We start from the raw sequence: 27,122 nt of genomic DNA, 5'->3' as shown, positions 1-27,122 counted from the left end.
AAGTGCTGTTATTGTGAAGTGGAAACGTCTGGGGGCAAAAACGGATCAGCCACGAAGTGGTAGGCCATACAAGAACACAAAGCAGGAGTGCTGAAGCGCATAGTGTGTAAAAATGCTGTCTTCGGTTGCAACACTCACTACCAAGTTCCAAACTGTCTCTGGAAGCAATGTCAGCACAAGAACGGTTCGTCGGGACCTTCATGAAATGGGTTTCCATGGCCGAGTAGCCGCACACAAGCATATGATCACCATGCTCAATGTTAAGCGTCAGCGGTGTAAAGCTCGCTGCCATTGGACTCTGGAATGATGAATCATGCTTCACCATCTGGCAGTCCGATGGACGAATCTGGGTTTGGCGAATGCCAGGAGAACGCTACCTTCCTGAATGTATAGTGCCAACTGTTACGTTTGGAGGATGAATAATGGTCTGGGGCTGTTTTTCATGAGTGGAGGCTGTTGTAGCAGCAATGTGTGCGTATTAATGCCCATGATTTTGGAATGAGATGTTTGACGAGCAGGTGTCCACATACTTTTGGTCGTGTAGTGTACCTCGTGAAGCAACTGCTCTCCTTTCAATCAAGCTTTCTTGTCTCTTTAATATAACAAGCTAAAAGAAACACAGATGGACAAGTAGGCATGCAATGGATTATGGTCATTATATGTAAATACCACATTTTCCATGCTAAACTATGTAGAATATTGGCCTTTTGGAAACTACAACTCCCTACTACATCGAGCAGTTCGGGCTTGATATCATTTGTCTCTAGAGAAACTGCACAATATGCGCATTGATATCACAGAAAAAACCTGAACGAAATGCCTTGTTTAAAAAAAACTACTGGGTTTCGGGTTAATCACTCAGCACTAATAGTCATTCACAGGCGCAAAGCGTCGTCACCTTTTAACCCTTCATCTATTGATAGCTAGTTATATTTGAAAATGCATCTGATGTTACATTTTAAACGATGTCTACAATCTAATGCCTGCTTGTCATCCTTTTCATTTGACAGCATGGCTGATTACCTGATCAGTGGTGGTACGGGCTATGTCCCAGAAGACGGACTCTCCGCACAACAGCTTTTCTCCGTTGGAGACGGCCTCACCTACAAGTAAGTTTAGTTCAACCACAATACAAATGCCAAATAGAACCGTATTGTGCAAGTACGCTCTCGAACTGTCCAAACCTAAGCGCAAGCGATGATGGACGATATGCGGGCGGCGCTTTGTAATGATGGCCAACACGTTTTGAATCGCAGATCTGCTCAACAACAGTCTGTTGTCGCTGATGGTCAAACGGCAGAAGAGCTATGCTCTAAAGGCGACGGGTTGACTTACAAGTGAGTAAAACGGTTGACTTTTCAACCATTTTGACACTATATACACTATACTGTAAAAACCTATTGTCTCCAAACGATGAGTTCATATAGGGGAAGCAAATGATTGTCCCATTAAAAATAGATTTGAATCAATAAAGTACCTTGTTGATGAATTTGGCAGAAGTAAACACCACATTCGTCACCAATTGTATTATTTAAATTTTTAGCTGGCTGAGAAAAACACTGATCTGTACAGATGAATGAGTAGGACAGGGGTGGTGGGGGTTGATTGTTTATTAACCTGATCTGTACAGATGAATGAGTAGGACAGGGGTGGTGGGGGTTGATTGTTTATTAACCTGATCTGTACAGATGAATGAGTAGGACAGGGGTGGTGGGGGATGATTGTTTATTAACCTGATCTGTACAGATGAATGAGTAGGACAGGGGTGGTGGGGGATGATTGTTTATTAACCTGATCTGTACAGATGAATGAGTAGGACAGGGGTGGTGGGGGATGATTGTTTATTAACCTGATCTGTACAGATGAATGAGTAGGACAGGGGTGGTGGGGGATGATTGTTTATTAACCTGATCTGTACAGATGAATGAGTAGGACAGGGGTGGTGGGGGATGATTGCTTATTAACCTGATCTGTACAGATGAATGAGTAGGACAGGGGTGGTGGGGGTTGATTGCTTATTAACCTGATCTGTACTATAGGATGATATTTGCTTCCGGTAATGATATGACTGCATCTTGAACTGCTCTGAAGAATCATAGTGCATGAACTGCTATTTGATTCTTTGAGACATTCAATCACTATCTAATCTATCTAGTAATGACATCTGACTGCACTCATATCCTAAGGCCCTTTCTTTATCTGCTCATTTCATATTCACTTGTTTTTACTTTCACTGAATAACCCTCAATTCACTTTCACTCTGTTTAAAACTAACTTGATTTCAACAAGCGAAGCATTGGGCTGCCCCAATATGGCAGACGGTCATTGCATTGGTATGTTGCCACAGCAAGCTACTTCATTAATTTCACCCCTTTGCCCAAGACTGTTGCCCAAAATTCTTTGCATCGTTTTGCTTCTTGAACATACCTCTGGCTAGAGGACTTGACAAAAATGACTAACTGCTATATAAATGCTTCCAACACCTACTTGTTAAAATAGAGTAACATTCACGTCCTTGTGTTGATGTTGTAGCCTATGTCTTCTGACTATATGTGGGTCTGTCCCAAATGGTACCCTGTCCCCTACAAAGTGCATTACTTTTGACCATAGGCAATAGGGTGCCATTTAGTACGGAACCTATGTTACAGATTAAATGGATACCGTAGGGCCTCCCAAGTGGTGCAGCAGTGCTCTGTCGAGCCGGGCGCTTGCAAGCTGACACGGTAGCCAGTTGGACGGTCTTTCCTCCGACTCATTGGTGCAGCTGGCTTCCGGGTTAAGCGAGCAGTGTGTCAAGAAGCAGTGCGGCTTGGCAGGGTCGTGTTTGAGGACGCATGGCTCTTGACCTTCGCCTAAACAGAGTCCGTAGGGGAGTTGCAGCAATCGTACAAGACTCTAACTACCAATGGAATATCATGAAATTGGGGAGAAAAAAGGGGGTAAAAGTTGAAAAAATATATATATTAAATGGATATACCCTGTTCATTCTAAACCGATTATGTGGCGTTTGTGAGACAAACAATATTTAGACAACAAGCAGGTACAACTCAACCATTTTGTTTCTTACAGTTTAACACTAATTGCTGCTGTAAGTTGCTCTGGATAAGAACGTCTGCTAAATGACTAAATGTTATGGTTCAGACTTAACAACATCCACACAATAAGTGTATTCACTATTTACATTACACATTTGAATGGAGAGTTAGACCTAGTTCACAGGGGTTAATTGATTAGGCAGTGTGTGTGATACCGGCGAGTCCCTCCACTCCTTAATGAAGCACGTCCTGCTTAAAGGCAAGGCAGAGCACATGACTAGCCCGAGGTACTGTCATGTGAGCGTCTCGGGGGACGACATCAGAGGAAGTCTGGGCCCGTATTTCCTGTATCATACAGCTGTCTCCACCATGGCAACCACAGACCACTGCCTCACAAACATGGCAACCACAGACCACTGCCTCACAAACATGGCAACCACAGACCACTGCCTCACAAACATGGCAACCACAGACCACTGCCTCACAAACATGGCAACCACAGACCACTGCCTCACAAACATGGCAACCACAGACCACTGCCTCACAAACATGGCAACCACAGACCACTGCCTCACAAACATGGCAACCACAGACCACTGCCTCACAAACATGGCAACCACAGACAACTGCCTCACAAACATGGCAACCACAGTCAACTGCCTCACAAACATGGCAACCACAGACAACTGCCTCACAAACATGCAACCACAGACCACTGCCTCACAAACATGGCCACCCAGGATGGTAGCGACAGTGGCTCAATCTCAATTCGTCTTTCCCTATCTCCTCGGCTCCTTTTTAACCCTATTAAAGGAGAGGGTCTAAAGTCACTCCCCTCTGACTTTCTTCTCCAATGTATTTTGAGAGGGAGGCGGGGAGACGGGACGCAAGGAATCAAAGGCAAGATAAATTGAGAAAGATCCAGTGAGAACACATCTGGCTAAGGCCTACTGGCTTTGAGGTGTTTGCTTACCTGTTGCTGCTGTAATCTGGAAGGCTTACTGTCCACACAAACACGCTGGAGCTGAATATACGCTCCCTTATGAAAGTGTTCGCCAGGGTGAGCTGAGATGTTCTGTCAGGGTCTCAAGACCATTTCACCAAGCTGAATCAGGGTGAGCTGAGATGCTCTGTCAGGGTCTCAAGGCCATTTCACCAAGCTGGATCAGGGTGAGCTGAGATGCTCTGTCAGGGTCTCAAGACCATTTCACCAAGCTGGATCAGGGTGAGCTGAGATGCTCTGTCAGGGTCTCAAGACCATTTCACCAAGCTGGACCAGGGTGAGCTGAGATGTTCTGTCAGGGTCTCAAGACCATTTCACCAAGCTGGATCAGGGTGAGCTGAGATGCTCTGTCAGGGTCTCAAGACCATTTCACCAAGCTGGATCAGGGTGAGCTGAGATGCTCTGTCAGGATCTCAAGACCATTTCATCAGGGTGAGCTGAGATGTTCTGTCAGGGTCTCAAGACCATTTCACCAAGCTGGATCAGGGTGAGCTGAGATGCTCTGTCAGGGTCTCAAGACCATTTCACCAAGCTGGATCAGGGTGAGCTGAGATGCTCTGTCAGGGTCTCAAGGCCATTTCACCAAGCTGGATCAATATTCTTTCAGCAACTCAACATTTTCTAGTACAGCAGACGATTCTGCTGCATGTTATTATCATATATTACCCCTGTCATAAAGTATTCATCAATGCAGTCATTTTCTGTCAATGGCTTCATGGGAGGATTCCATGATGATGTCTTATGATCACAGCCACTTAATCATCCTCAGCTTCTAATTAGCCCCATTCAAGCCCCCTCATCTCTCCAACGCAATTCTCCCCCGGGACATTGGTGTAGAAGACAATGTATTCTCAATCCACTTACGTGGCAAAGGGACGAGAAATGAAAAGATTACAATCGTGACATAATTCTACATGTGCAGTGCACTGCCGTTGCAGAAGTGTAGAACCACGTTATGAAGTAGTGCTATCCAGGCTTGTGTCAAATTGTCTGCATGAAATGAAGATGAATCAAGTCGCACCCAGCATTACTAGGGCCCGAAGCGATTTTAATAACAGAACTGTCAGGCAATAGATATTTATACATTAATAGTATGCAAGACTAGACAGGTAAGTGCACTCTAAATCAGACCTACGCACTTTCTCTACTTAGTGGCTGAAGGGTCATAATAATGTCTAACTCGGGCAGTTTGTGGTTGTCTACAGCACTTGTGTGGCCGAAATGGCATCATGCATTTGTCCACATTCAACATTCGAATGCACACCATATTGAAAGGTAGTCAGTGTTGTCTTTGGTATTTAAAACCCTAATGTGTCACGTGTGCCAAGTCACACTCTAGTTAGTTCTTCTCGAATGCCGTATATAATTATTTACTCCTGTGGACAAAACATACATTTGAACCTGGACAAAAAACAATTTCATTGCTTTTAGGTGTGCCATCTCCACAAGGTAAGTCCTAATCTAGGTCTTACTCATCAAGATCCCATTTTCCACATATTTTCTGTTGCATTCTGGGTCAACCTGGCCACTTAACTTCTTAGTGATCCCTTCGCGTGCCAATCCGTTAACGGGATTGATTTGACAAAACCCAGTGAAATAGCAGCGCGCCAAATTCAAAAACAGAAATACTCATAATAACAATTCATGAATCATACAAGTGTTATAGATCGGTTCAAAGATGAACTTCTTGTTAATCCAGCCACAGTGTCAGATTTCAAAAAGGCTTTACGGCGAAAGAAAACCATGCTATTATTTGAGGACAGCACCCCATCAAACAAACACATGAAAATCACATTTCAGCCCACCAGGCGCGACACAAAAGTCAGAAATAACGATATAATTCATGCCTTACCTTTGAAGATCTTCTTCTGTTGGCACTCCAATATGTCCATTAAACATCACAAATGGCCCGTTTGTTCGATAAATTCTGTCGTTATATCTCCAAAATATCCATTTATTTGGCGCGTTTGATCCAGAAAAACACCGGTTCCAACTCACACATGACTACAAAGTATCTAATATAGTTACCTGTAAATTTGATCCAAACATTTAAAACAACTTTCCTAATCCAACTTTAGGTATTTTTAAATGTAAATAATCAATAAAATTTAAGACGGGATAAACTGTGTTCAATACCGGACGAAAACACAGTGGAGCGAGTTTTCGGGTCGCGCGCCCCAACCACAACAGTACACTAGACTTGACCCTCGTTCTGAACAGCCCTACTCCTTCATTTCTCAAAGGAAAAACATCAACCAATTTCTAAAGGCTGACATCTAGTGGAAGCGATAGGAACTTCAAGCAAGTGTCTTAGAAATGTAGATCCACATAGAAAACCCATTGAAAAGAGAGACCTCAAAGTTTTTTCCTGGATGGTTTGTCCTCGGGGTATCGTCTGCCAAATAAGTTATGTTATACTCACAGACATAATTTTAACAGTGTTAGAAACTTTAGAGTGTTTTCTATCCAAATCTACCAATTATATGCATATCCTAGCTTCTTGGCCTGAGTAACAGGCAGTTTACTTTGGGCACGTTTTTCATCCGGATGTCAAAATACTGCCCCCTAGCCTTAAGAAGTTTTAAGTATAGGTTACAGGTTAAACCCAAGTGACCACTGTAACTTGTATTCTGTAATGGAAATTGGTGGCAAATCCAAAAACTCGAAATAAATGAAATGGCTACTTATCAACTGATCCAGTGACACCTTTTACCATTTGGCTCATGCTGGTTAGGGGTAGGTCTGGCTATTGCGAGCTGATCCAGAATCAGCTGAGTTTTGTGGTTTCCTTAAATACTGGCAGATGTTTTCCCCTCTGCCTCCCTGTCCCAGACTGTGTTGATGTTTGTGAGGTGTCTGGCGGTTGCAGCCGGACCCCTCCCTGTCCCGTTTGGTAGACATATTTTAGGCCCCATCTCTTCACCCACACAGGCGGAGGAGAGAGAGGAATGGTCTGATGGATGATAAAGGCCAGGGGGCCATTCTCTCTCTTTCTCTCTCTCTTTCTCTCTCTCTCTCTCTCTGTTTTTGTTTCTCTCGCTCGTTCCTCCCGTTCTATCTGATTTAGAGCCCATTCTCTCCTGCACTCCTCCCTCTTATTATGGTATTCACTTTTTCCCAATCTCTCTCTGACAGACTCACTTATTCGTCTCTCCCTCTCTGTCCAGTCTGTCTGTTTTCACACCCATCTGCCAAACCACCAGATCCACCCATCTGAAAAACACACATCATCCTTCTTTTTCCCTCTGTCTCATGCTCTCTACCGCTCTCTCTCTGCCTGCCATTGTGTTCATACAGTCTAAGAAATGAAGTTGAACCCCATATGCTTTTGTCAAGCACTGGACGAACAGGGTGAGACAGTGTTTCTCTTTAGACTAGAGTACAAGGCAAAGGGAAGGGGCAGCTTGATCAGCGATCACTAGAGGGCGAACTTATGAACGTACAATTTTTGGGATCAAGACATTTTCTATTAGTTCTTAACGCAAACTCACTTGTAGTTTAGTTTATTCAAATTTATACAACAGGCAACTTTCGGGTCAGACTCCTCAACCATTGCGAGCACTAGTTTCCCCTATGTCGTTACCAGGCTCGGTCGAAGAAGCATTTCTAGGGGCTAATTTGCACATATTCCCCTTTTGGCTTTCAACACTTCCTGCTTTGGACCCAACTCCAACATGGTGGAGGTACTTGTAAACGTTGAAATTGGGTGGGGTGAGGGGTTTATAATAGGCCACTTCTGACCCACTGTCACCAGTTGGCTGGCAGTTGCATTGCACTGCACAATGAATCTTGTAGTCCTCTTGTCTTAAGCCATCTTTCTTTAGCCATGACTACCTGTGAACCTTGACTCCTGACCTCTTGCTCTGTCTGTCTTTCAGCGACTTCCTGATTCTGCCGGGCTTCATTGATTTTGCCTCGGACGATGTGGTGAGTAGTCCTCTCTTCTCTGACTGTCAAGACCTTCCAGAAAGCTAAGACAATTCAATATGGGTTTTGAGCTACAGGCTACCCTTCGACCTAGCTTCAGCCTACTGTTCTGTTCATGGGCTCAATTCCACTTTGTTCTGAGACCCTCTTTCCTAGCCCATTCCTCTTAAGTGTTCAGGGTAATGGGGTAGAGTAATGTGGTAGAGTAATGGGTAGGTTACAAGCCATACGTTGAAGGCTGCTCTTAGCCTGTTGAACTGGTTAGTGTCCTCCAGTTTTACATGTTTTTTTCATATAACCTTTATATAACTAGGCAAGTCAGTTAAGAACAAATTCTTATTTACAATGATGGCCTACCTGGGAACAGTGGGTTAACTGCCTTGTTCAGGGGCAGAACTACTAAATAAAAAACGACCCATTTTTACCTTGTCAGCTCAGGGATTCGATACAGCAACCTTTCGGTTACTGGCCCAATGCTCTAACCACTAGGCTACCTGCTGGTTACTGGCCCAACACTCTAACCACTAGGCTACCTGCTGGTTACTGGCCCAACGCTCTAACCACTAGGCTACCTGCTGGTTACTAGCCCAACGCTCTAACCACTAGGCTACCTGCTGGTTACTGGCCCAGCTCTCTAACCACTAGGCTACCTGCTGGTTACTGGCCCAACGCTCTAACCACTAGGCTACCTGCTGGTTACTGGCCCAACGCTCTAACCACTAGGCTACCTGCTGGTTACTGGCCCAACGCTCTAACCACTAGGCTACCTGCTGGTTACTGGCCCTACGCTCTAACCACTAGGCTACCTGCTGGTTACTGGCCTAACGCTCTAACCACTAGGCTACCTGCTGGTTACTGGCCCAACGCTCTAACCACTAGGCTACCTGCTGGTTACTGGCCCAGCGCTCTAACCACTAGGCTACCTGCTGGTTACTGGCCCAACGCTCTAACCACTAGGCTACCTGCTGGTTACTGGCCCAACGCTCTAACCACTAGGCTACCTGCTGGTTACTGGCCCAACGCTCTAACCACTAGGCTACCTGCTGGTTACTGGCCCAACGCTCTAACCACTAGGCTACCTGCTGGTTACTGGCCCAACGCTCTAACCACTAGGCTACCTGCTGGTTACTGGCCCAGCGCTCTAACCACTAGGCTACCTGCTGGTTACTGGCTCAACGCTCTAACCACTAGGCTACCTGCTGGTTACTGGCCCAATGCTCTAACCACTAGGCTACCTGCTGGTTACTGGCCCAACGCTCTAACCACTAGGCTACCTGCTGGTTACTGGCCCTACGCTCTAACCACTAGGCTACCTGCTGGTTACTGGCCCAACGCTCTAACCACTAGGCTACCTGCTGGTTACTGGCCCAACGCTCTAACCACTAGGCTACCTGCTGGTTACTGGCCCTACGCTCTAACCACTAGGCTACCTGCTGGTTACTGGCCCAACGCTCTAACCACTAGGCCGTCCCAGACTGGTTCTTCCAGATCTCTGAAAACTACAGGGATAATGACTATGGGTGCACCAAGTGGGAGCAGTATTGCTTCCTACACATTCCTTATTATTTCAGCAGACACTCCTTGCCAGAGCCACTTCTGAAACCAAAGCCTCTTTACAGTATGCTGTGTCCACACAGATGCACAAAACAACCCTCTGCATTCAAAGCCAAAACCTCATTCTGTAATTGCAGATTTTCCAAAAATAATTTTTACTCCCAGCTTCTTTCGTCATCCCTAACCTCCTAGCCACCCTATTTTTTTACCAAGATGGCCTCCCACGCCTGGTCTCTCTGTCTCTCTCTCTCTGTTTACGGTTGTGCCTGGTTGGTTGGTTGCTCACTCTTCTCTCAGGGGATGATGTGAGCGTTAATCTCAGGCTTTATTTGAAATCCCCCTGCTCTTCTCTCTCGTCCATCAGGAGTTTTTAATCTAATTGATATCTCTAATCTCCTTTTTTGTCCAGACTAGAACACAGCCCTTACTGCTGTGGAAGGTGCCTGTCTGCGTTGTTGCCGTGGCGTTGTGGGTAGTCTCCGTAGGGTTGTAACCTGGTCTATTTTCTTGACGGTGGAGTCAGTCTCTGGTAACTTGGACGAGCCTGTGTTTCTGTCTCAACTGTGAATACAGTCAAAGTTCATGCGATAATACTTGTTTAGACTAGTTTAAAATAGACCCCCCCCCCCCTCTTCCACACAGGGATGTTTTATACGTGTGAGGTGGGCTTCTGTCTGGTGTTTCAATGGGGAAATTATTGCTGGTCACACCATGTGCAGAGGTGGTCTCTCCATTTTAAAGGTTGGCCCTTTGTAGAATTTGGCAGGGTGGTGCAGTTGAGCTAACAAAATGGCTGCCAGTGTCCAGTCTTTTTCTTCACCCCCCCCCATTTCAGAAACACAATAGTTGGTATGGTAGTTTACATTTGCCAAAGATAAGGGAGGGAAGCTCTTACCGTCATAAAATGCACACTCTGGTTTTCTCATGGGTGAGGAATGCCATGTTTTCCCTCCCAGCTGAGAAGACTGTGGAAGTGGCCGAGACTTTTTTATTTTATAAAAGGGAACTTTCCCAGTGTGTTGGCAGATAGTTTCTAACAAGGTCACAGCCTGATTGTGCAAAACATCTCCAGAAAGACTTGGGTCCCCTCAGTCACATGCATCAGTTTAGTCAAAGCAACATCGGTCTTGTCTCTCTGTTGACAGATTAAAAATATATATATTTTTTTATTTTATTTAACTAGGCAAGTCAGTTAAGAACAAATTATTATTTACAATGACTGCCTAGCCTGGCCGAACCCAGACGTTGCTGGGCCAATTGTGCGCCGCCCTATGGGACTCCCAATCACTGCCGGATGTGATGCAGCTGCGCCATTCGGGAGCCCATATAAAATGTAGCACCTGATAATTTACATTTAGGTCAGATGGCGATGTCTGCTTTCCAGTTGCATGTTCTTTACTTGCTGTTGCAACTCTCGTCTGAGACTTTGAGACTCATCGTCCAGTCAGCCATAGAAAGCATGCTTCTGATCCTTGACCAAAAGCTGCCATTTTCCTTAGGCCAATCCACAGGACAAACTTGCTTGTTGGAGCATGTCTGCCCCCTAGTGGACAACTGAGAAAGCAACCTTTACCATTACAAGCAGATGGTCAAGGTTCTCTTTTCTTCATGAAGTAAATGACTTACGTATTAGAAATGAATAATATTGAGTATATTTCCTGTGTGGACATTTACACTCACTGCAACAGATTGTAATACCTCAAATGGGCTGACCAATCAGTGCTCCTGCATAGTGGCTAACCGGGCTATCTGCATTGTGTCCCACTCTTTTACACTACTGCTACTCTCTGTTCATCATATATGCATAGTAACTTTAACCATATCTACATGTACATACTACCTCAATCAGCCTGACTAACTGGTGTCTGTATGTAGCCTCGCTACTGTATATAGCCTCGCTACTGTATATAGCCTGTCTTTTTACTGTTTTATAACTTTACCTACCAATTGTTCACCTAATACCTTTTTTGCACTATTGTTTAGAGCTTGTAAGTAAGCATTTCACTGTAAGGTCTACTACACCTGTTGTATTCAGCACACGTGACAAATAAACTTTGATTTGATTTAATATTATCTAGTGTGCTGAGTGACTGATTTCCTGAACATGTTGTGGGTTATTGAGCCAAGATGTCCTCCTTACTTTCTCCACCAGGACCTGACCTCTGCCCTGACCAGGAAGATCACCCTGAAGACGCCTCTCATCTCCTCCCCCATGGACACAGTCACAGAGTCATCGATGGCCATCGCCATGGCGGTGAGACCTTGCAGCCTGACATGCGAGCCAGTAAAAAATATATATATGTGTGTCCTCTATGCTAGAAATTACTGTGCGCTTTCCACATCTGCCCCAATCGAAGTGTTTTGTGTTGCTGGGGGGAAACGTACCATAAACAGTATTCCTTCTCCCAAAAGGGTTTTGTGTTGCTGGGGGGAAACGTACCATAAACAGTATTCCTTCTCCCAAAAGGGTTTTGTGTTGCTGGGGGGAAACGTACCATAAACAGTATTCCTTCTCCCAAAAGGGTTTTTTATTTGTCGGGTGTTTTTTAATGCCTTTAGCTCATGGGAGGCATCGGCCTCATCCATCACAACTGCACCCCTGAATTCCAAGCCAACGAGGTCCGCAAGGTTAAGGTGAGACCCCATAAACGCCTATGAAAGCATTTACCCTGTAGTTAATGACTTGCATCATTTTATATTGATTGGTATTAAATGGGTTGCAGTGCATCTATACACACAATGGTTTATTAACAGATATTTGTTGTTTGTCCAGAGGTTTGAGCAGGGCTTCATCACAGACCCTCTTGTAATGAGCCCGCGTCACACGGTGGGGGACGTGTTCGAGGCCAAGACTCGCCACGGCTTCTCTGGCATCCCCGTCACCGAGACTGGCAAGATGGGCAGCAAGCTGGTGGGCATCATCACCTCCAGAGACATCGACTTCCTCTCCGAGAAGGACCACAGCCGACCACTGGAGGAGGCCATGACTAAGCGGGAGGAGCTAGTGGTGGCTCCAGCCGGTGTCACGCTGAAAGAGGCTAACGACATTCTACAGCGGAGCAAAAAAGGTGAGCCAGTCGGTCCTTCTAGGAGTCTATTGTGGCCTGTTTTCTGGTACATTGTTCTATTGTATCATCCTCAACTTATTATTGATTAGATTGTCTTTGGTTTGCTGTACGAGGTCATTTATGAACTGTTTGAGGTTAGATGGCAGAATTACAAAGTCTCTTCGCTCTCTCTCCCCCCCCCCCACCCCCACCAGGCAAGCTGCCCATCGTGAACGACAGTGATGAGCTGGTATCCATCATCGCCAGGACAGACTTGAAGAAGAACAGGGACTACCCCCTGGCCTCCAAAGACTCTCGCAAACAGCTGCTGTGCGGAGCCGCCATCGGCACCAGGGACGACGACAAGTACAGACTGGACCTACTGATGCAGGCTGGGGTCGACGTGGTCGTACTGGTGGGTTTGAGGTTGGGGTTATGGTTATGGTTAGGATCCAGATGGGGTTTAGATTACGGTAGATGGGAGGGTTGGGTTAGGGGTTGATCATACAGTTTTGGTGGACATGGTGGTTAGGGGTGATCAGGCTGGTCATACAGTTGTTTTTTTTTTTTTAATTTTACCCCTTTTTCTCCCCAATTTCGTGGTATCCAATTGTTTAGTAGCTACTATCTTGTCTCATCGCTACAACTCCCGTACGGGCTCGGGAGAGACAAAGGTTGAAAGTCATGCGCCACAAGAGTCGCTGGTGCGCGATGAGACAAGGATTTCCCTACCGGCCAAACCCTCCGGACGACGCTAGGCCAATTGTGCGTCGCCCCACGGACCTCCTGGTCGCGGCCGGTTACGACAGAGCCTGGACGCGAACCCAGAGTCTCTGGTGGCACAGCTGGCGCTGCAGTACAGCGCCCTTAACCACTGTGCCACCCGGGAGGCCCCGGTCATACAGTTTGGTGGACATGGTGGTTAGGGGCGAGTTACGGTTGGGTTTCAGGTCTAAATGGCAGTAGACCGTGGCACTGCAGTGCAGACATGACTTGTTTTCTCTGTTTCTGCAGGATTCCTCACAAGGCAACTCTGTGTATCAGGTCAACATGATCAACTACATCAAACAGAAGTACAGCGAGCTGCAGGTGGTGGGAGGGAACGGTGAGAGAGTGGAGCGCTGGGACAGGATTTATCACTATATGACACTTCCAGCCATCCACTTTCAGATCTTTGAGAGGCTATCAAGATCGGTCTTGGGGGGGGAAATACATTAGACACTTACACACTAAACCTTTCTTTTCCTACCTTCTGATGATGTTGTGTTCTGTCTCTTGTAGTGGTGACGGCAGCCCAGGCCAAGAACCTGATTGATGCAGGAGTGGACGCTCTGAGAGTGGGCATGGGCTGTGGCTCCATCTGTATCACCCAGGAAGGTAGTGACCCCACCCCCTGATACTATCAACCTTACAGGATCAATTCACATCTGAATGCAGGATAGGACTGTTGCTGGTTTTATATTTCAACCCACTTGCGGAATTGACTGAGTTGAAATGGAATTGACCCAACCCAGAATCTACACCTTGCGTGCGATTTGGAATTGTAGTATTACGTCTAAACGTTATGATATATGAGTGTAGTGATGTTAAATAGAAATGTGATAATTCGCATAGGATTCTCTACCCATAGCAGCTGGCTTTGGATCAGTTCTAATGTATAGGTCAACCGCTGAAGCTACACAGCAAAACTGGAGAAGGATCAGAGCAGCGAGTAACCAACCAAGATGCTACGCTGGTTGCTAGTCTCTGTCGCCGTGGTGATTTATGAAGGCTCTGCTCTTGGTTACCATGGCGACGACTTTCTCCACAGCATTACGTTCAGCAAATAATGGCAAACGTTTTTCAAGCGCAAAACAAACATCCTTATTGGAAGAACATATTCAATCTGTTTATTTTTTAACTGAACACCTTGATTCTGATATTACTTCCGTAAACAAATCCATCCATCCATCGGGCCCAACCGAACACCGCCTGACTACACCGGTCATAGGATATGTTACCATGGTAAGGTGACGCATTTCCTGTCTCCGTCTCCCGTAGTGATGGCGTGCGGGCGGCCTCAGGGCACCTCGGTGTATAAGGTGGCAGAGTATGCTAGACGTTTCGGTGTGCCAGTCATCGCAGACGGTGGCATTCAGACCGTGGGTCACGTGGTCAAGGCTCTCTCACTTGGGGCATCCACAGGTACCTTTCACTCACTTGTTAATTCATGCGTTCACTCTTCCATAGTCATTCATTCTCTTTCATTGTCATGCATTCATTATCATTCACTCTTCTGTTGTCACTTATTCACCCATTCATTCATTCATTAGCTTAATCCTTCATTAACCCCTTTTATAGCATGCACTAGGTCAATGTCGTTCATTTCATAGGCTTAAATAGGTGTATAGCAGGTCTGTCCAATGTCGGTCCTGGAGGGCCCAAACACTTCTGGTTTTCATCCTCGCCTTCTAATCAGGGACTAATTCAGACCTGGGACACCAAGTGAGTGCAATTAACTACCAGGTAGAACCAGAAACCAGAAGTTTTTCAGACCTTCAGGAACAGAATTGAACAGCCCAGGTCTATAGTATTATAGTATCTTGATGTCTTTGGGCTAGTTTTCTGTTTCCCACTGTTGATCTCACGTCTATTCCTCTAATCCACTGTTGATCTCACGTCTATTCCTCTAATCCACTGTTGATCTTACGTCTATTCCTCTAATCCACTGTTGATCTCACGTCTATTCTTCTAATCCACTGTTGATCTCACGTCTATTCCTCTAATCCACTGTTGATCTCACGTCTATTCTTCTAATCCACTGTTGATCTCACGTCTATTCTTCTAATCCACTGTTGATCTCACGTCTATTCCTCTAATCCACTGTTGATCTCACGTCTATTCTTCTAATCCACTGTTGATCTCACGTCTATTCTTCTAATCCACTGTTGATCTCACGTCTATTCCTCTAATCCACTGTTGATCTCACGTCTATTCCTCTAATCCACTGTTGATCTCACGTCTATTCTTCTAATCCACTGTTGATCTCACGTCTATTCCTCTAATCCACTGTTGATCTCACGTCTATTCCTCTAATCCACTGTTGATCTCACGTCTATTCCTCTAATCCACTGTTGATCTCACGTCTATTCTTCTAATCCACTGTTGATCTCACGTCTATTCTTCTAATCCACTGTTGATCTCTCATCTATTCTTCTAATCCACTGTTGATCTCACGTCTATTCTTCTAATCCACTGTTGATCTCACGTCTATTCCTCTAATCCACTGTTGATCTCACGTCTATTCTTCTAATCCACTGTTGATCTCACGTCTATTCCTCTAATCCACTGTTGATCTCACGTCTATTCCTCTAATCCACTGTTGATCTCACGTCTATTCCTCTAATCCACTGTTGATCTCACGTCTATTCCTCTAATCCACTGTTGATCTCACGTCTATTCTTCTAATCCACTGTTGATCTCACGTCTATTCTTCTAATCCACTGTTGATCTCTCATCTATTCTTCTAATCCACTGTTGATCTCACGTCTATTCTTCTAATCTACTGTTGAGCTCATGTCTATTCCTCTAATCGACTGTTGATCTCACGTCTATTCCTCTAATCCACTGTTGATCTCACGTCTATTCTTCTAATCTACTGTTGAGCTCATGTCTATTCCTCTAATCGACTGTTGATCTCACGTCTATTCTTCTAATCCACTGTTGATCTCATGTCTATTCCTCTAATTCATTCAAAGCTGATTGATGGTAATCAAAGCTAATGTAAAGCCAATGTGAAGCTAATCGAAGTAACAAAACACTAGCCGTACCGACAATTAGTTGGATAAATGCTTACCAACCAATGACCTTGGTTGGTTATGACCTCTTCCGCCCCTCCCCAGTGATGATGGGCTCGTTGCTAGCGGCGACCACGGAGGCTCCGGGGGAGTACTTCTTCTCGGACGGCGTGCGGCTGAAGAAGTACCGCGGCATGGGCTCTCTGGACGCCATGGAGAAGAGCACCAGCAGCCAGAAACGCTACTTCAGGTAGGGAGGACATCACACACTAGAGCTGCAGCCCAAATCACATCCTATTCCCTGGCCTGTATAGTGCACTACTTCTGACCAGGGGCCATAGGGAATAGGGTGCCATTTGGGACTAACTCTTGATCAGACACTACTAGAATTCATAGGAGGGTTGGAATGAAGACCAGGTAAACAAAGTTGTTGCACATCAACAGTTGCTGTTGAATGAAATTAATATTTTATGTCTGATTATATACATGTATTTATTGGTTTGTCCTTCATTTCAGACGGTTCACATTGTAATACAATATATGACAAATGTCATTTTCTCAAAACAAATGATGCCAACTTTCCTGGGTTTAAGCTGCTCTCTGTGCTCTCATTTGAGAATTTCGCTGTCCATTAGCAGTGTCTAAACCGTCTCTGTGTTCTGACTGGCTGATTCTACAGCAGTGTCTAAACCGTCTCTGTGTTCTGACTGATTCCACAGCAGTGTCTAACCCGTCTCTGTGTTCTGACTGGCTGATTCCACAGCAGTGTCTAACCCGTCTCTGTGTTCTGACTGGCTGATTCCACAGCAGTGTCTAAACCGTCTCTGTGTTCTGACTGGCTGATTCTACAGCAGTGTCTAAACCGTCTCTGTGTTCTGACTGGCTGATTCTACAGCAGCGTCTAACCCGTCTCTGTGTTCTGACTGGCTGATTCTACAGCAGCGTCTAACCCGTCTCTGTGTTCTGACTGGCTGATTCCCCAGCCTTGTCTAAACCGTCTCTGTGTTCTGACTGGCTGATTCCACAGCCGTGTCTAACCCGTCTCTGTGTTCTGACTGGCTGATTCCACAGCAGTGTCTAACCCGTCTCTGTGTTCTGACTGGCTGATTCCACAGCAGTGTCTAACCCGTCTCTGTGTTCTGACTGGCTGATTCCACAGCAGTGTCTAACCCGTCTCTGTGTTCTGACTGTCTGATTCCACAGCAGTGTCTAACCCGTCTCTGTGTTCTGACTGGCTGATTCCACAGCAGTGTCTAACCCGTCTCTGTGTTCTGACTGGCTGATTCCACAGCAGTGTCTAACCCGTCTCTGTGTTCTGACTGGCTGATTCCACAGCAGTGTCTAACCCGTCTCTGTGTTCTGACTGGCTGATTCCACAGCAGTGTCTAACCCGTCTCTGTGTTCTGACTGGCTGATTCCACAGCAGTGTCTAACCCGTCTCTGTGTTCTGACTGGCTGATTCCACAGCAGTGTCTAACCCGTCTCTGTGTTCTGACTGGCTGATTCCACAGCAGTGTCTAACCCGTCTCTGTGTTCTGACTGGCTGATTCTACAGCAGTGTCTAACCCGACTCTGTGTTCTGACTGGCTGATTGTCTCTGTGTTCTGACTGGCTGATTCTACAGCAGCGTCTAACCCGTCTCTGTGTTCTGACTGGCTGATTCCCCAGCCTTGTCTAAACCGTCTCTGTGTTCTGACTGATTCCACAGCAGTGTCTAACCCGTCTCTGTGTTCTGACTGGCTGATTCCACAGCAGTGTCTGACCCGTCTCTGTGTTCTGACTGGCTGATTCCACAGTGAAGGGGACAAGGTGAAGGTGGCTCAGGGTGTGTCCGGCTCTGTTCAGGACAAGGGCTCCATCCACAAGTTTATCCCCTACCTGATCGCTGGCATCCAACATGGCTGTCAGGACATCGGCGCGAAGAGTCTCTCTGTTCTACGGTGAGTTGTGTGTGAGGTAGAGGGGACCAGTGTGTGTGATCTCTGATAGTAGTGTGTGTGTGTGACTGAGTGATCTCTGATATTGTGTTGTTTTCCACAGCTCCATGATGTACTCTGGAGAGCTGAAGTTTGAGAAGAGGACCACGTCTGCTCAGGTGGAAGGAGGAGTCCATGGGCTTCACTCGTACGTTGGACTCTGTCTCCCACACACGCACACACACACACAGTGGAATTGAAATGTGTGTGTAGCAGTAGATAGCCATGACTTTTCTACGACTGATAGTGTTGCCTCTTTCTCAGACATCAGTCCTCTTTCTCTGTCTTTCACCATAGATGTTCTGTTGTTCCATGTAAGTACACGTACATAGACCTGTGAAGTGAAGGGTGTGTCCTAGTGGTGGGCCCCACATCTCCATTTGCATGTAGAACAACTCTCCCCTTGTTTCTAAATTGAAAGGCTAAGTTTTTGATCTTGTTGATTTAAATGATCCAGGTTGGAAATGTAAATCTTACCTTTAGATAAGTGCTTCCCATCTTGATGTTTGAATCTGGCAGCTAGCCTATAAGGACGGCTAATATGGCGATGTGACGTTCCCCTTCAGACTATTATCTTGTTAGTGGGAGGAGGGGTGCTCGCCATTACGTATTTCATCTTTGAATGGGGATGAATTATGGGAAGCTTTGTCTCCTCTCTCTGTCCACTAGCCTCCTTCCATCCTCTCCTTCCCCAGTTATCCATAGGGCAGATAACCCTGTAATAAGTATACTGGCAAGATGATGGGGGATTGAATGGGATTTGTCAATCTTTGTTTTATAGTTGAATAAGTATCTTATTGCTTAGACAGATTGATAGCTGATGTAGTAGGAAAGGGTCATTGATAAGTTCTATCCGGTTGTTTTAGGGCAGGTAATAGGAGTTGTTTTGTGTGTTTTAGGGCAGGTGATAGAACAATTCCTATGTGTTTTAGGGCAGGTGATAGGAATTGTTCTGTGTGTTTTAGAGCAGGTAATAGGAATTGTTTCATGTGTTTAAGGGCAGGTAATAGGAATTGTTCTGTGTGTTTAAGGGCAGGTAATAGGAATTGTTCTGTGTGTTTAAGGGCAGGTAATAGGAATTGTTCTGTGTGTTTTAGGGCAGGTGATAGGAATTGTTTTGTCTGTTTTAGAGCAGGTGATAGAACAATTCCTATGTGTTTTAGGGCAGGTAATAGGAATTGTTCTGTGTGTTTTAGGGCAGGTAATAGGAATTGTTCTGTGTGTTTTAGAGCAGGTGATAGGAATTGTTTTGTCTGTTTTAGAGCAGGTGATAGGAATTGTTCTGTGTGTTTTAGGGCAGGTAATAGGAATTGTTCTGTGTGTTTTAGAGCAGGTAATAGGAATTGTTTCATGTGTTTAAGGGCAGGTAATAGGAATTGTTCTGTGTGTTTTAGGGCAGGTAATAGGAATTGTTCTGTGTGTTTTAGAGCAGGTGATAGGAATTGTTTTGTGTGGTTATATTATTGATTATCGTTAACTGATTGATGGTATCATTGTGTTTTCACGATGCCCTCTCTCTCTGCAGTTACGAGAAACGACTTTACTGATGGAGGGGCCAGAAAGAAGCGGACTAGGGCCGCCCCCACCCCCGTTGTGACCAAACGTAACCACCACATCTGACACCCACCTCATCACTCTCCCTGCCGACTCCCCACACACCCCACGGGAGAGGTCTGGGGGGGAACACCTGCAAAACAAACACCATCACCTGGGAAACATAGGATTTTGCACTTACGAAGCGGAACATCAGGGTTTTCACCATAACCCCCTCCCAGAATACCGGTCCCCTTGGTGTGTGTGAGAGCGTGTTGAAGGAAGTATTTGATTGTGTGTGTGTGTGTGAGAGAGAGAGAGAGTGTGTGTGTGAGAGAGAGAGTGTGTGTGTGAGAGAGAGAGTGTGTGTGTGAGAGAGAGAGTGTGTGTGAGAGAGAGAGAGAGTGTGTGAGGATAAACTCAGTGAAGAAGGTGCTGTTATGCTATCTTCTTCTTCCTGGTGAAACTGAGAGAGCCATCCTGTCACCCCTCTGTATTCCCTGGGATCTGCTCGTACCGACACCTCCATCAGAAGCCACAAACATCCCAATCAAACTATATATATATATATGTGGAAAAACACTTGTCTTGCTACTCTGTGTGCAAGTGTATTGTGGCAATCCTCCTTTATCTATGTAGTTAGCTCTGTTTATGCAGAAATATGTTAACTGCTTTGAGAAAAGTAGATTGTTCTGTTAAACTTTTGACTGTGATTTAACTGACAGACTCATTGGCTGGGACTCTAGACTAGGTGACGTTCCCTCGCCGTAGTGGCCATGTCATACCCCCCTTAGTCGACGTGAACCAATAAACTAGTGGCCTATCACAGTGCCGGTAAACAATGGGTAATACGATAATCTTTTAGACTGGAAGGAAACGAGTTTCAAGAAAAATTGTTTGATTTAAAAGCTGTAAAGCAGGGTTCCCCAACTGGCATCCCCCGTGCCAAATTTGACCCACGTTGTTTCATTTGCCCCCCCCCCTCACAGTAAATAAATAAATAATTATTATGCTTGGAACAAAAGAGTGTAAAAACACCAGTTAATCAGAACCAAGTGATTTTAATTTGGGATATCTGTTCCCAAGTATTCCTACAGATAATACAGAGATGTCATCGTATACAAAATGTAAGCAGGGTTTGAAATTATTGTTTAAGTTATATTATATCTGTTTGGACCTCCTGCGGTCAATTTGCAGTCTACAAATGATTTGTAATTATGTTCCGGCCCCTGCCCATCCACCCAAGAAATCGTCCCGTGGCTGAATCTAGTTGACGATCTCTGCTGAAGAAAGTCCCAGGGGCTCGAAGGAGCATGAAGGGTTTTGATATGTAGGCTTTTTAGTTTTTTAAAGCCTCAACATGGCTCTATTTATATTCCGCTTTTTTCTAATTCCCTACATACTGCCAAATGTATCAACATGCTCTCTGTTACACTTTAGTGTTATTAATACTAAAAGCCCAAATTTAAAGCTACGAATCGCCAGCAATGTAGTCCCTCGCTCCACCCCTGTCCCAGATTGTGGCACCAATTGCTAGCAGCTTTGACCTGCTCTGATTACCAGAGATATGCCTTGAAATGGGGGTTGTCACGACGGAAAGTCTTAAATTCCCGTAAGAACTGTGTTGTATGTGCATGGCGCTATACATCCTCCTCACCCCCTTTCTCACTGAGATACCGTATCTATATCATTCAGCTTGTGTAGGAATAGATTTTTCTAACGTTTTTCGTAAACTGTTCTTTTTGCCAGATGTTTTTTTTAGGATGTCTCGAAGCTGTAGGAGTGACTTTCTTTCCGTTTTGTGCTAATGTACTTTGCCCTACCGGGACCTCACTTGACTATCAGTACTCTTACAGTTGACATGAATATTAAGTAAATATGTACATGAAGATGTATGGAGAATTATATACCTGTATCCTGTTTGAAATGGTTGTTTGCAGTCTCCCACCTTTAGTTATGAGAATCTCCACTGACTATGAAACAGGCCTTGTTTACAATGGGATTACAACAGAAACCGGTCACTAATGCTGTAAAACAATAAAAGTCCAAATATGTTGATTTGTGGGTTGTTATTAAGGCTGGGAATTCCCAGGGACCTCAGGATACAATATATTATCACGATACTTGTGTGCTGATACGATATGTATTACGATTCTATATGTATTGTGATTCAATGTTCCAAACATATTTCTCACCATGTGTCTGCTGCAGAGGGACAAGAGTCATGAGTTTTGGTCAGTCGTGGAAGTAAAAGTGTTGGATACAAACTGTCTACCTAATTTAAAAAGATGGAGATCAAACTATGAAGTAAAAATACTGGTGTTTTGGGGCATGTACAGCCAACTGGTGCAAAAATAATATTGCATTGTCAAAAATAATATCCCCAAATGTAACTATAGAAGATACCTGAACTACATGACCTGAAACTTGGTGAAAACAAAACATGCACACTTAATTGTTGACATTTCTCTTTATTTAATCATGTTTTGAGTAAAATATTTTTTAAACATTAATAAAATATCAAGCGGCTTCATATAAAATGTACTGTGTGTCAGTCCGAAGTTAAAGCACAATAGTATCGGTGCTATCCTACCAGTATAGTTCACTGCTGCTCCGCTACAATGTTGCCTTTAGTTCAAATCAAGCTTTCCTTTATTGGATGGATCTTAAAGCACATCTCTAACATGTCTAATTCTTCATGTAGAGGCTCACAAACACAATATATTTGACTGAATTGAAACAACTCGGCATTGAATAACAATTTTACACTATGAAAATGTAAAGTACAGTCCCGTGTAGCTCAGTTGGTAGAGCATGGTGCTGGCAACACCAGGGTTTGATTCCAACAGAGGACCAGTATGGAGAAGGAAAAAAAGTATGAGAATGTATGCACTCACAATCTGGATAAGAGTATGCTAAAATATTAAAACAAGATTTCAGTAGTCGTTTATTAAGTGCTTATTTCAATCACAGTATTATTTATTTGAATGCAAAACGTTTTGTACAAATGTATTTTGCTTTCCTGTGCCCCTCTTGAAATGCACAGGAAAACGCAACTTTTATTAACGTATCAAACTTCATCATTCAATAGCAAATGTGGAAAAAAATGTCACAAATTTCTCCTTGGCATGTGGCACTTAAGACTCTTGTCAACATTCTGAAACAAACCCTCAGTTCATTTACGCACTGTTTTACCTTTCTTGACAATGAAGGCTAGCCTGATGAATCAAACCGCTCGTTGCTCCTTACAGATCGTGACGCCATCTTGAATCCTTCTTCACAACACCTTATTTCAGTCCAGTCCTCAGTCTTTAGCCCTTGACTGTTGAGAGCTCTGCCTACAGGTCAATTGTCTCACTGCAGATGCTCATCGCATCAATCTGTCTGCAGACATTGATGAACTCCTCTTGTACGGACCGGTCCGCTTCAGACTCTAGGTCAAGACTCTCCTGTGAGGCTGACCCCAGTGTGCGATAGTATCTCTGCATGTGTGAGCCCTGGTGGCTGGAGGCTGTAATGCGGCTTGAGCTGCCGCCTAGGGATGGGGGTTGGGCGTGCCCCTCTGGGCTGGAACAGAGGACCAGAGAGGACCCCCCTAATGAGGGTCTGTACAGGGAGCAGGAGGAGGAACTTCCCCTCCAGCGTTCTGGGGAAGAGGAGTTGGAGGACAGGGAGGGAGATGGTGGAGCACCCAGGATGGTGTCGCCTGCCATAGGTCGGTTTGGTAGAGGGGTTGGGGGAGGAGGGGCCATCTCCACGCAGGAGGTCGTCCGGTACAGGCCTGGGTCAGCTGAGAGGGTCTCTCGAAGCACCTGGCCACTATTGGGCAGGGTGGACGTGGAGTAGGGGATGTTGAGTGACAGGTCACTGCAGCAAAAGGGTATGGACGGTCTGAAGAGGCTTATGGGAAAGAGGTCCTCGCTGAAGAGTGCCTCATCAATACTACGGCGCAGGTTGATGGGCGATGGCGGCCGCAGGTCAGCCGTGGAGTCGCTGGTGAAGGAGGAACCCCCGGACGCCTCTCCACCACACCTGTCCTCGGGCTTGCTGGAGCCAGGCAGATCCAAATTCAGGTCCAGGTCTCTGTAAGCCAAGGCCCGGTTGCTGTGGTACAGGAGATCCAGGCCGTTCAAGCTGCTGCCTAGCCTTTCATCCATCAGCGTGTAGAGGGGTAGGCACTCTGTCTCCCCGTGCCCAATGTCGCAGATGGCCAGCTTCTCCTGCTGGCTCAGGGTCCACTGGTAGGTTCCCGGCATAATGGGCGACTTAATCGCCAGCAGCTCCGTCCAGCAGCTTCCAGGCTGGGGAAGGTGGTCAGAGCAGTAGATTGGCTGGGCCACCACCAGAGCTAGGGTGAGACAAACTCCGGCCTCACAAACCCTGCAGCTGAGCTGGAAGGTCCACCAAGGCCAGGGGCGGAACACATCTGCTCCTCCGGCGAGCCCCAGAGAGTGGAGCATGGCGTACAGCTGCAGCCCGGCGCATGCCAGGCAGAACAGAGCTGAAAGGCACACTGTCGCAGCCGCACGGTCCCAGTCCCTGCTCTCTGCGAACGGACAGCGGTTGTATCGCTCAGCTGGCGTGGGCGAGGTGTTATTCAGGTGGTAAATGTGCTTTGAGTCCGCCCGTACGTAGCAGAAAAACACAAAATAGGCGACCGATAGAAAAGAAACCAGCGCCACAAACGTTCCCCGGGAGATGAGCGAGATGAAGAGGCAGAAGGGTGCCCTCCTCTGGTAGAGCCTCAGCAGTGCTACAGGACCAAAAGCTGCTGCGAAGTGCAGCAACACCAGACAGGCCAGGAAACAGGGTCTCTGGAAGGCTGAGTAGGATAGCTGCATTCTGGAGCGCATAGAGAGGAGCAGGAAGACCAGGCCGAAGGCTGCAGTCAGGCAGGGGAACGGGGCTTCGTAGAGCAGCAGGGAGGCCTCGGTGGAGGGCAGCCGGTCCTGGTGGCCGTATGCATCGTAGAGGAGGGAGAAAGCCCTGGTACACCCTGCAGCCAGGAGGAAGACGCTGACCAGGGCGAAGTAGCCACAGCCGGAAGGGCAGCGCAGGGGCAGGCACAGCAGGTTGAGCGCCGAGGCCAGGGTCACCATGGCGAAGATGGAGCCCAGACCGTACACGTGTGCATCCCAGGCTAATCCCCAGGCGGCCATGGCGCTGTTCCAATCAGAATGCAGGGATACGAACATGGGCCGGGCCGGAATCAGGAAGGGGTTATTTGATTGGTTGGTGGAGGGGGTGTTAGCGGTGGGGAGGACGTCAGAGGTGGTGGGCGGTGCCCAGGTGTTGGAGATGTTGCAGATTCCCGAATGTTCCTGATTGCAGTCTGGGAGGTAGGTGGTTTCACTACCCGTTGGGTCGGACAGCCAGTCTTCAGGATCAGGAAGGTTACCTGAAAAAAACATGGGAAAATATAGAATTTCAATTTAGATTCCATAAAATGTTTATCGCTTCCTAAAAAGCCATTTGTCATGAGGTTTGACATGTGAAATCCACCTGTGGCCATCTGACCGTCCCAAATATACAGTGCATTGCGAAAGTATTCGGCCCCCTTGAACTTTGCGACCTTTTGCCACATTTCAGGCTTCAAACATAAAGATATAAAACTGTATTTTTTTGTGAAGAATCAACAACAAGTGGGACACAATCATGAAGTGGAAGGACATTTATTGGATATTTCAAACTTTTTTAACAAATCAAAAACTGAAAAATTGGGCGTGCAAAATTATTCAGCCCCCTTAAGTTAATACTTTGTAGCGCCACCTTTTGCTGCGATTACAGCTGTAAGTCGCTTGGGGTATGTCTCTATCAGTTTTGCACATCGAGAGACTGACATTTTTTCCCATTCCTCCTTGCAAAACAGCTCGAGCTCAGTGAGGTTGGATGGAGAGCATTTGTGAACAGCAGTTTTCAGTTCTTTCCACAGATTCTCGATTGGATTCGGGTCTGGACTTTGACTTGGCCATTCTAACACCTGGATATGTTTATTTTTGAACCATTCCATTGTAGATTTTGCTTTATGTTTTGGATCATTGTCTTGTTGGAAGACAAGTCTTTTGCAGACTCCATCAGGTTTTCTTCCAAAATGGTCCTGTATTTGGCTCCATCCATCTTGCCATCAATTTTAACCATCTTCCCTGTCCCTGCTGAAGAAAAGCAGGCCCAAACCATGATGCTGCCACCACCATGTTTGACAGTGGGGATGGTGTGTTCAGGGTGTTGAGCTGTGTTGCTTTTACGCCAAACATAACGTCTTGCATTGTTGCCAAAAAGTTCAATTTTGGTTTCATCTGACCAGAGCACCTTCTTCCACATGTTTGGTGTGTCTCCCAGGTGGCTTGTGGCAAACTTTAAATGACACTTTTTATGGATATCTTTAAGAAATGGCTTTCTTCTTGCCACTCTTCCATAAAGGCCAGATTTGTGCAATATACGACTGATTGTTGTCCTATGGACAGAGTCTCCCACCTCAGCTGTAGATCTCTGCAGTTCATCCAGAGTGATCATGGGCCTCTTGGCTGCATCTCTGATCAGTCTTCTCCTTGTATGAGCTGAAAGTTGAGGGACGGCCAGGTCTTGGTAGATTTGCAGTGGTCTGATACTCCTTCCATTTCAATATTATCGCTTGCACAGTGCTCCTTGGGATATTTAAAGCTTGGGAAATCTTTTTGTATCCAAATCCGGCTTTAAACTTCTTCACAACAGTATCTCGGACCTGCCTGGTGTGTTAATTGTTCTTCATGATGCTCTCTGCGCTTTTAACGGACCTCTGAGACTATCACAGTGCAGGTGCATTTATACGGAGACTTGATTACACACAGGTGGATTGTATTTATCATCATTAGTCATTTAGGTCAACATTGGATCATTCAGAGATCCTCACTGAACTTCTGGAGAGAGTTTGCTGCACTGAAAGTAAAGGGGCTGAATAATTTTGCACGCCCAATTTTTCAGTTTTTGATTTGTTAAAAAAGTTTGAAATATCCAATAAATGTCCTTCCACTTCATGATTGTGTCCCACTTGTTGTTGATTCTTCACAAAAAAATACAGTTTTATATATTTATGTTTGAAGCCTGAAATGTGGCAAAAGGTCGCAAAGTTCAAGGGGGCCGAATACTTTCGCAATGCACTGTAGATCAATGCCATATGCAGCAGCGTCTATACAGCGCAATGCTGCACAGCCAAATCGTCCTCAGGAAGCTGTTTTCTGATAACAGCATAGTAATACAATTTACCAGCAGAGGGCAACACCCAAGAGAGTCCA

General features: G+C 45.7%; 2 protein-coding genes across 10 annotated transcripts in view; one reads left to right on the top strand and one right to left on the bottom strand.

Annotated features, from left to right (window-relative positions):
* The window catches only part of LOC110499883 (inosine-5'-monophosphate dehydrogenase 1b), a 29,075-nt gene extending 7,166 nt beyond the window's left edge, over window positions 1–21,909 (top strand). For 5 of the 9 annotated variants that reach the window (XM_036957140.2, XM_090213664.1, XM_090213662.1 and 2 more), the window contains 13 exons: window positions 1,011–1,109; window positions 7,917–7,965; window positions 11,672–11,773; window positions 12,079–12,153; window positions 12,293–12,587; window positions 12,782–12,981; window positions 13,581–13,671; window positions 13,848–13,943; window positions 14,607–14,750; window positions 16,448–16,592; window positions 18,139–18,282; window positions 18,383–18,466; window positions 19,844–21,909. In XM_036957140.2, coding sequence (XP_036813035.1) covers window positions 1,011–1,109; window positions 7,917–7,965; window positions 11,672–11,773; window positions 12,079–12,153; window positions 12,293–12,587; window positions 12,782–12,981; window positions 13,581–13,671; window positions 13,848–13,943; window positions 14,607–14,750; window positions 16,448–16,592; window positions 18,139–18,282; window positions 18,383–18,466; window positions 19,844–19,865 — 1,546 coding nt within the window. In that variant the 3' untranslated portion in view covers window positions 19,866–21,909. Of the gene's footprint in view, window positions 1–1,010; window positions 1,110–1,256; window positions 1,338–7,916; window positions 7,966–11,671; window positions 11,774–12,078; window positions 12,154–12,292; window positions 12,588–12,781; window positions 12,982–13,580; window positions 13,672–13,847; window positions 13,944–14,606; window positions 14,751–16,447; window positions 16,593–18,138; window positions 18,283–18,382; window positions 18,467–19,843 lie in introns of all 9 variants that reach the window. The other 4 variants (XM_036957139.2, XM_090213661.1, XM_036957142.2 and 1 more) reach the window with 1 other exon arrangement.
* A 397-nt stretch (window positions 21,910–22,306) lies between these two features.
* The window catches only part of LOC110499878 (uncharacterized), a 49,174-nt gene continuing 44,358 nt past the window's right edge, over window positions 22,307–27,122 (bottom strand). The window contains exon 3 of the mRNA XM_036957138.2: window positions 22,307–25,249. Within this exon, the coding sequence (XP_036813033.2) occupies window positions 23,190–25,249 (2,060 nt within the window). The 3' untranslated portion in view covers window positions 22,307–23,189. The remainder of the gene's footprint in view (window positions 25,250–27,122) is intronic.

The sequence above is a fragment of the Oncorhynchus mykiss genome, chromosome 21 (assembly GCF_057628025.1).
Source record: "Oncorhynchus mykiss isolate SJ-2025 chromosome 21, ASM5762802v1, whole genome shotgun sequence".
In the NCBI taxonomy this organism is placed as follows: Eukaryota; Metazoa; Chordata; class Actinopteri; order Salmoniformes; family Salmonidae; genus Oncorhynchus; species Oncorhynchus mykiss.
This window is presented reverse-complemented; position numbering and strand designations above follow the sequence as displayed.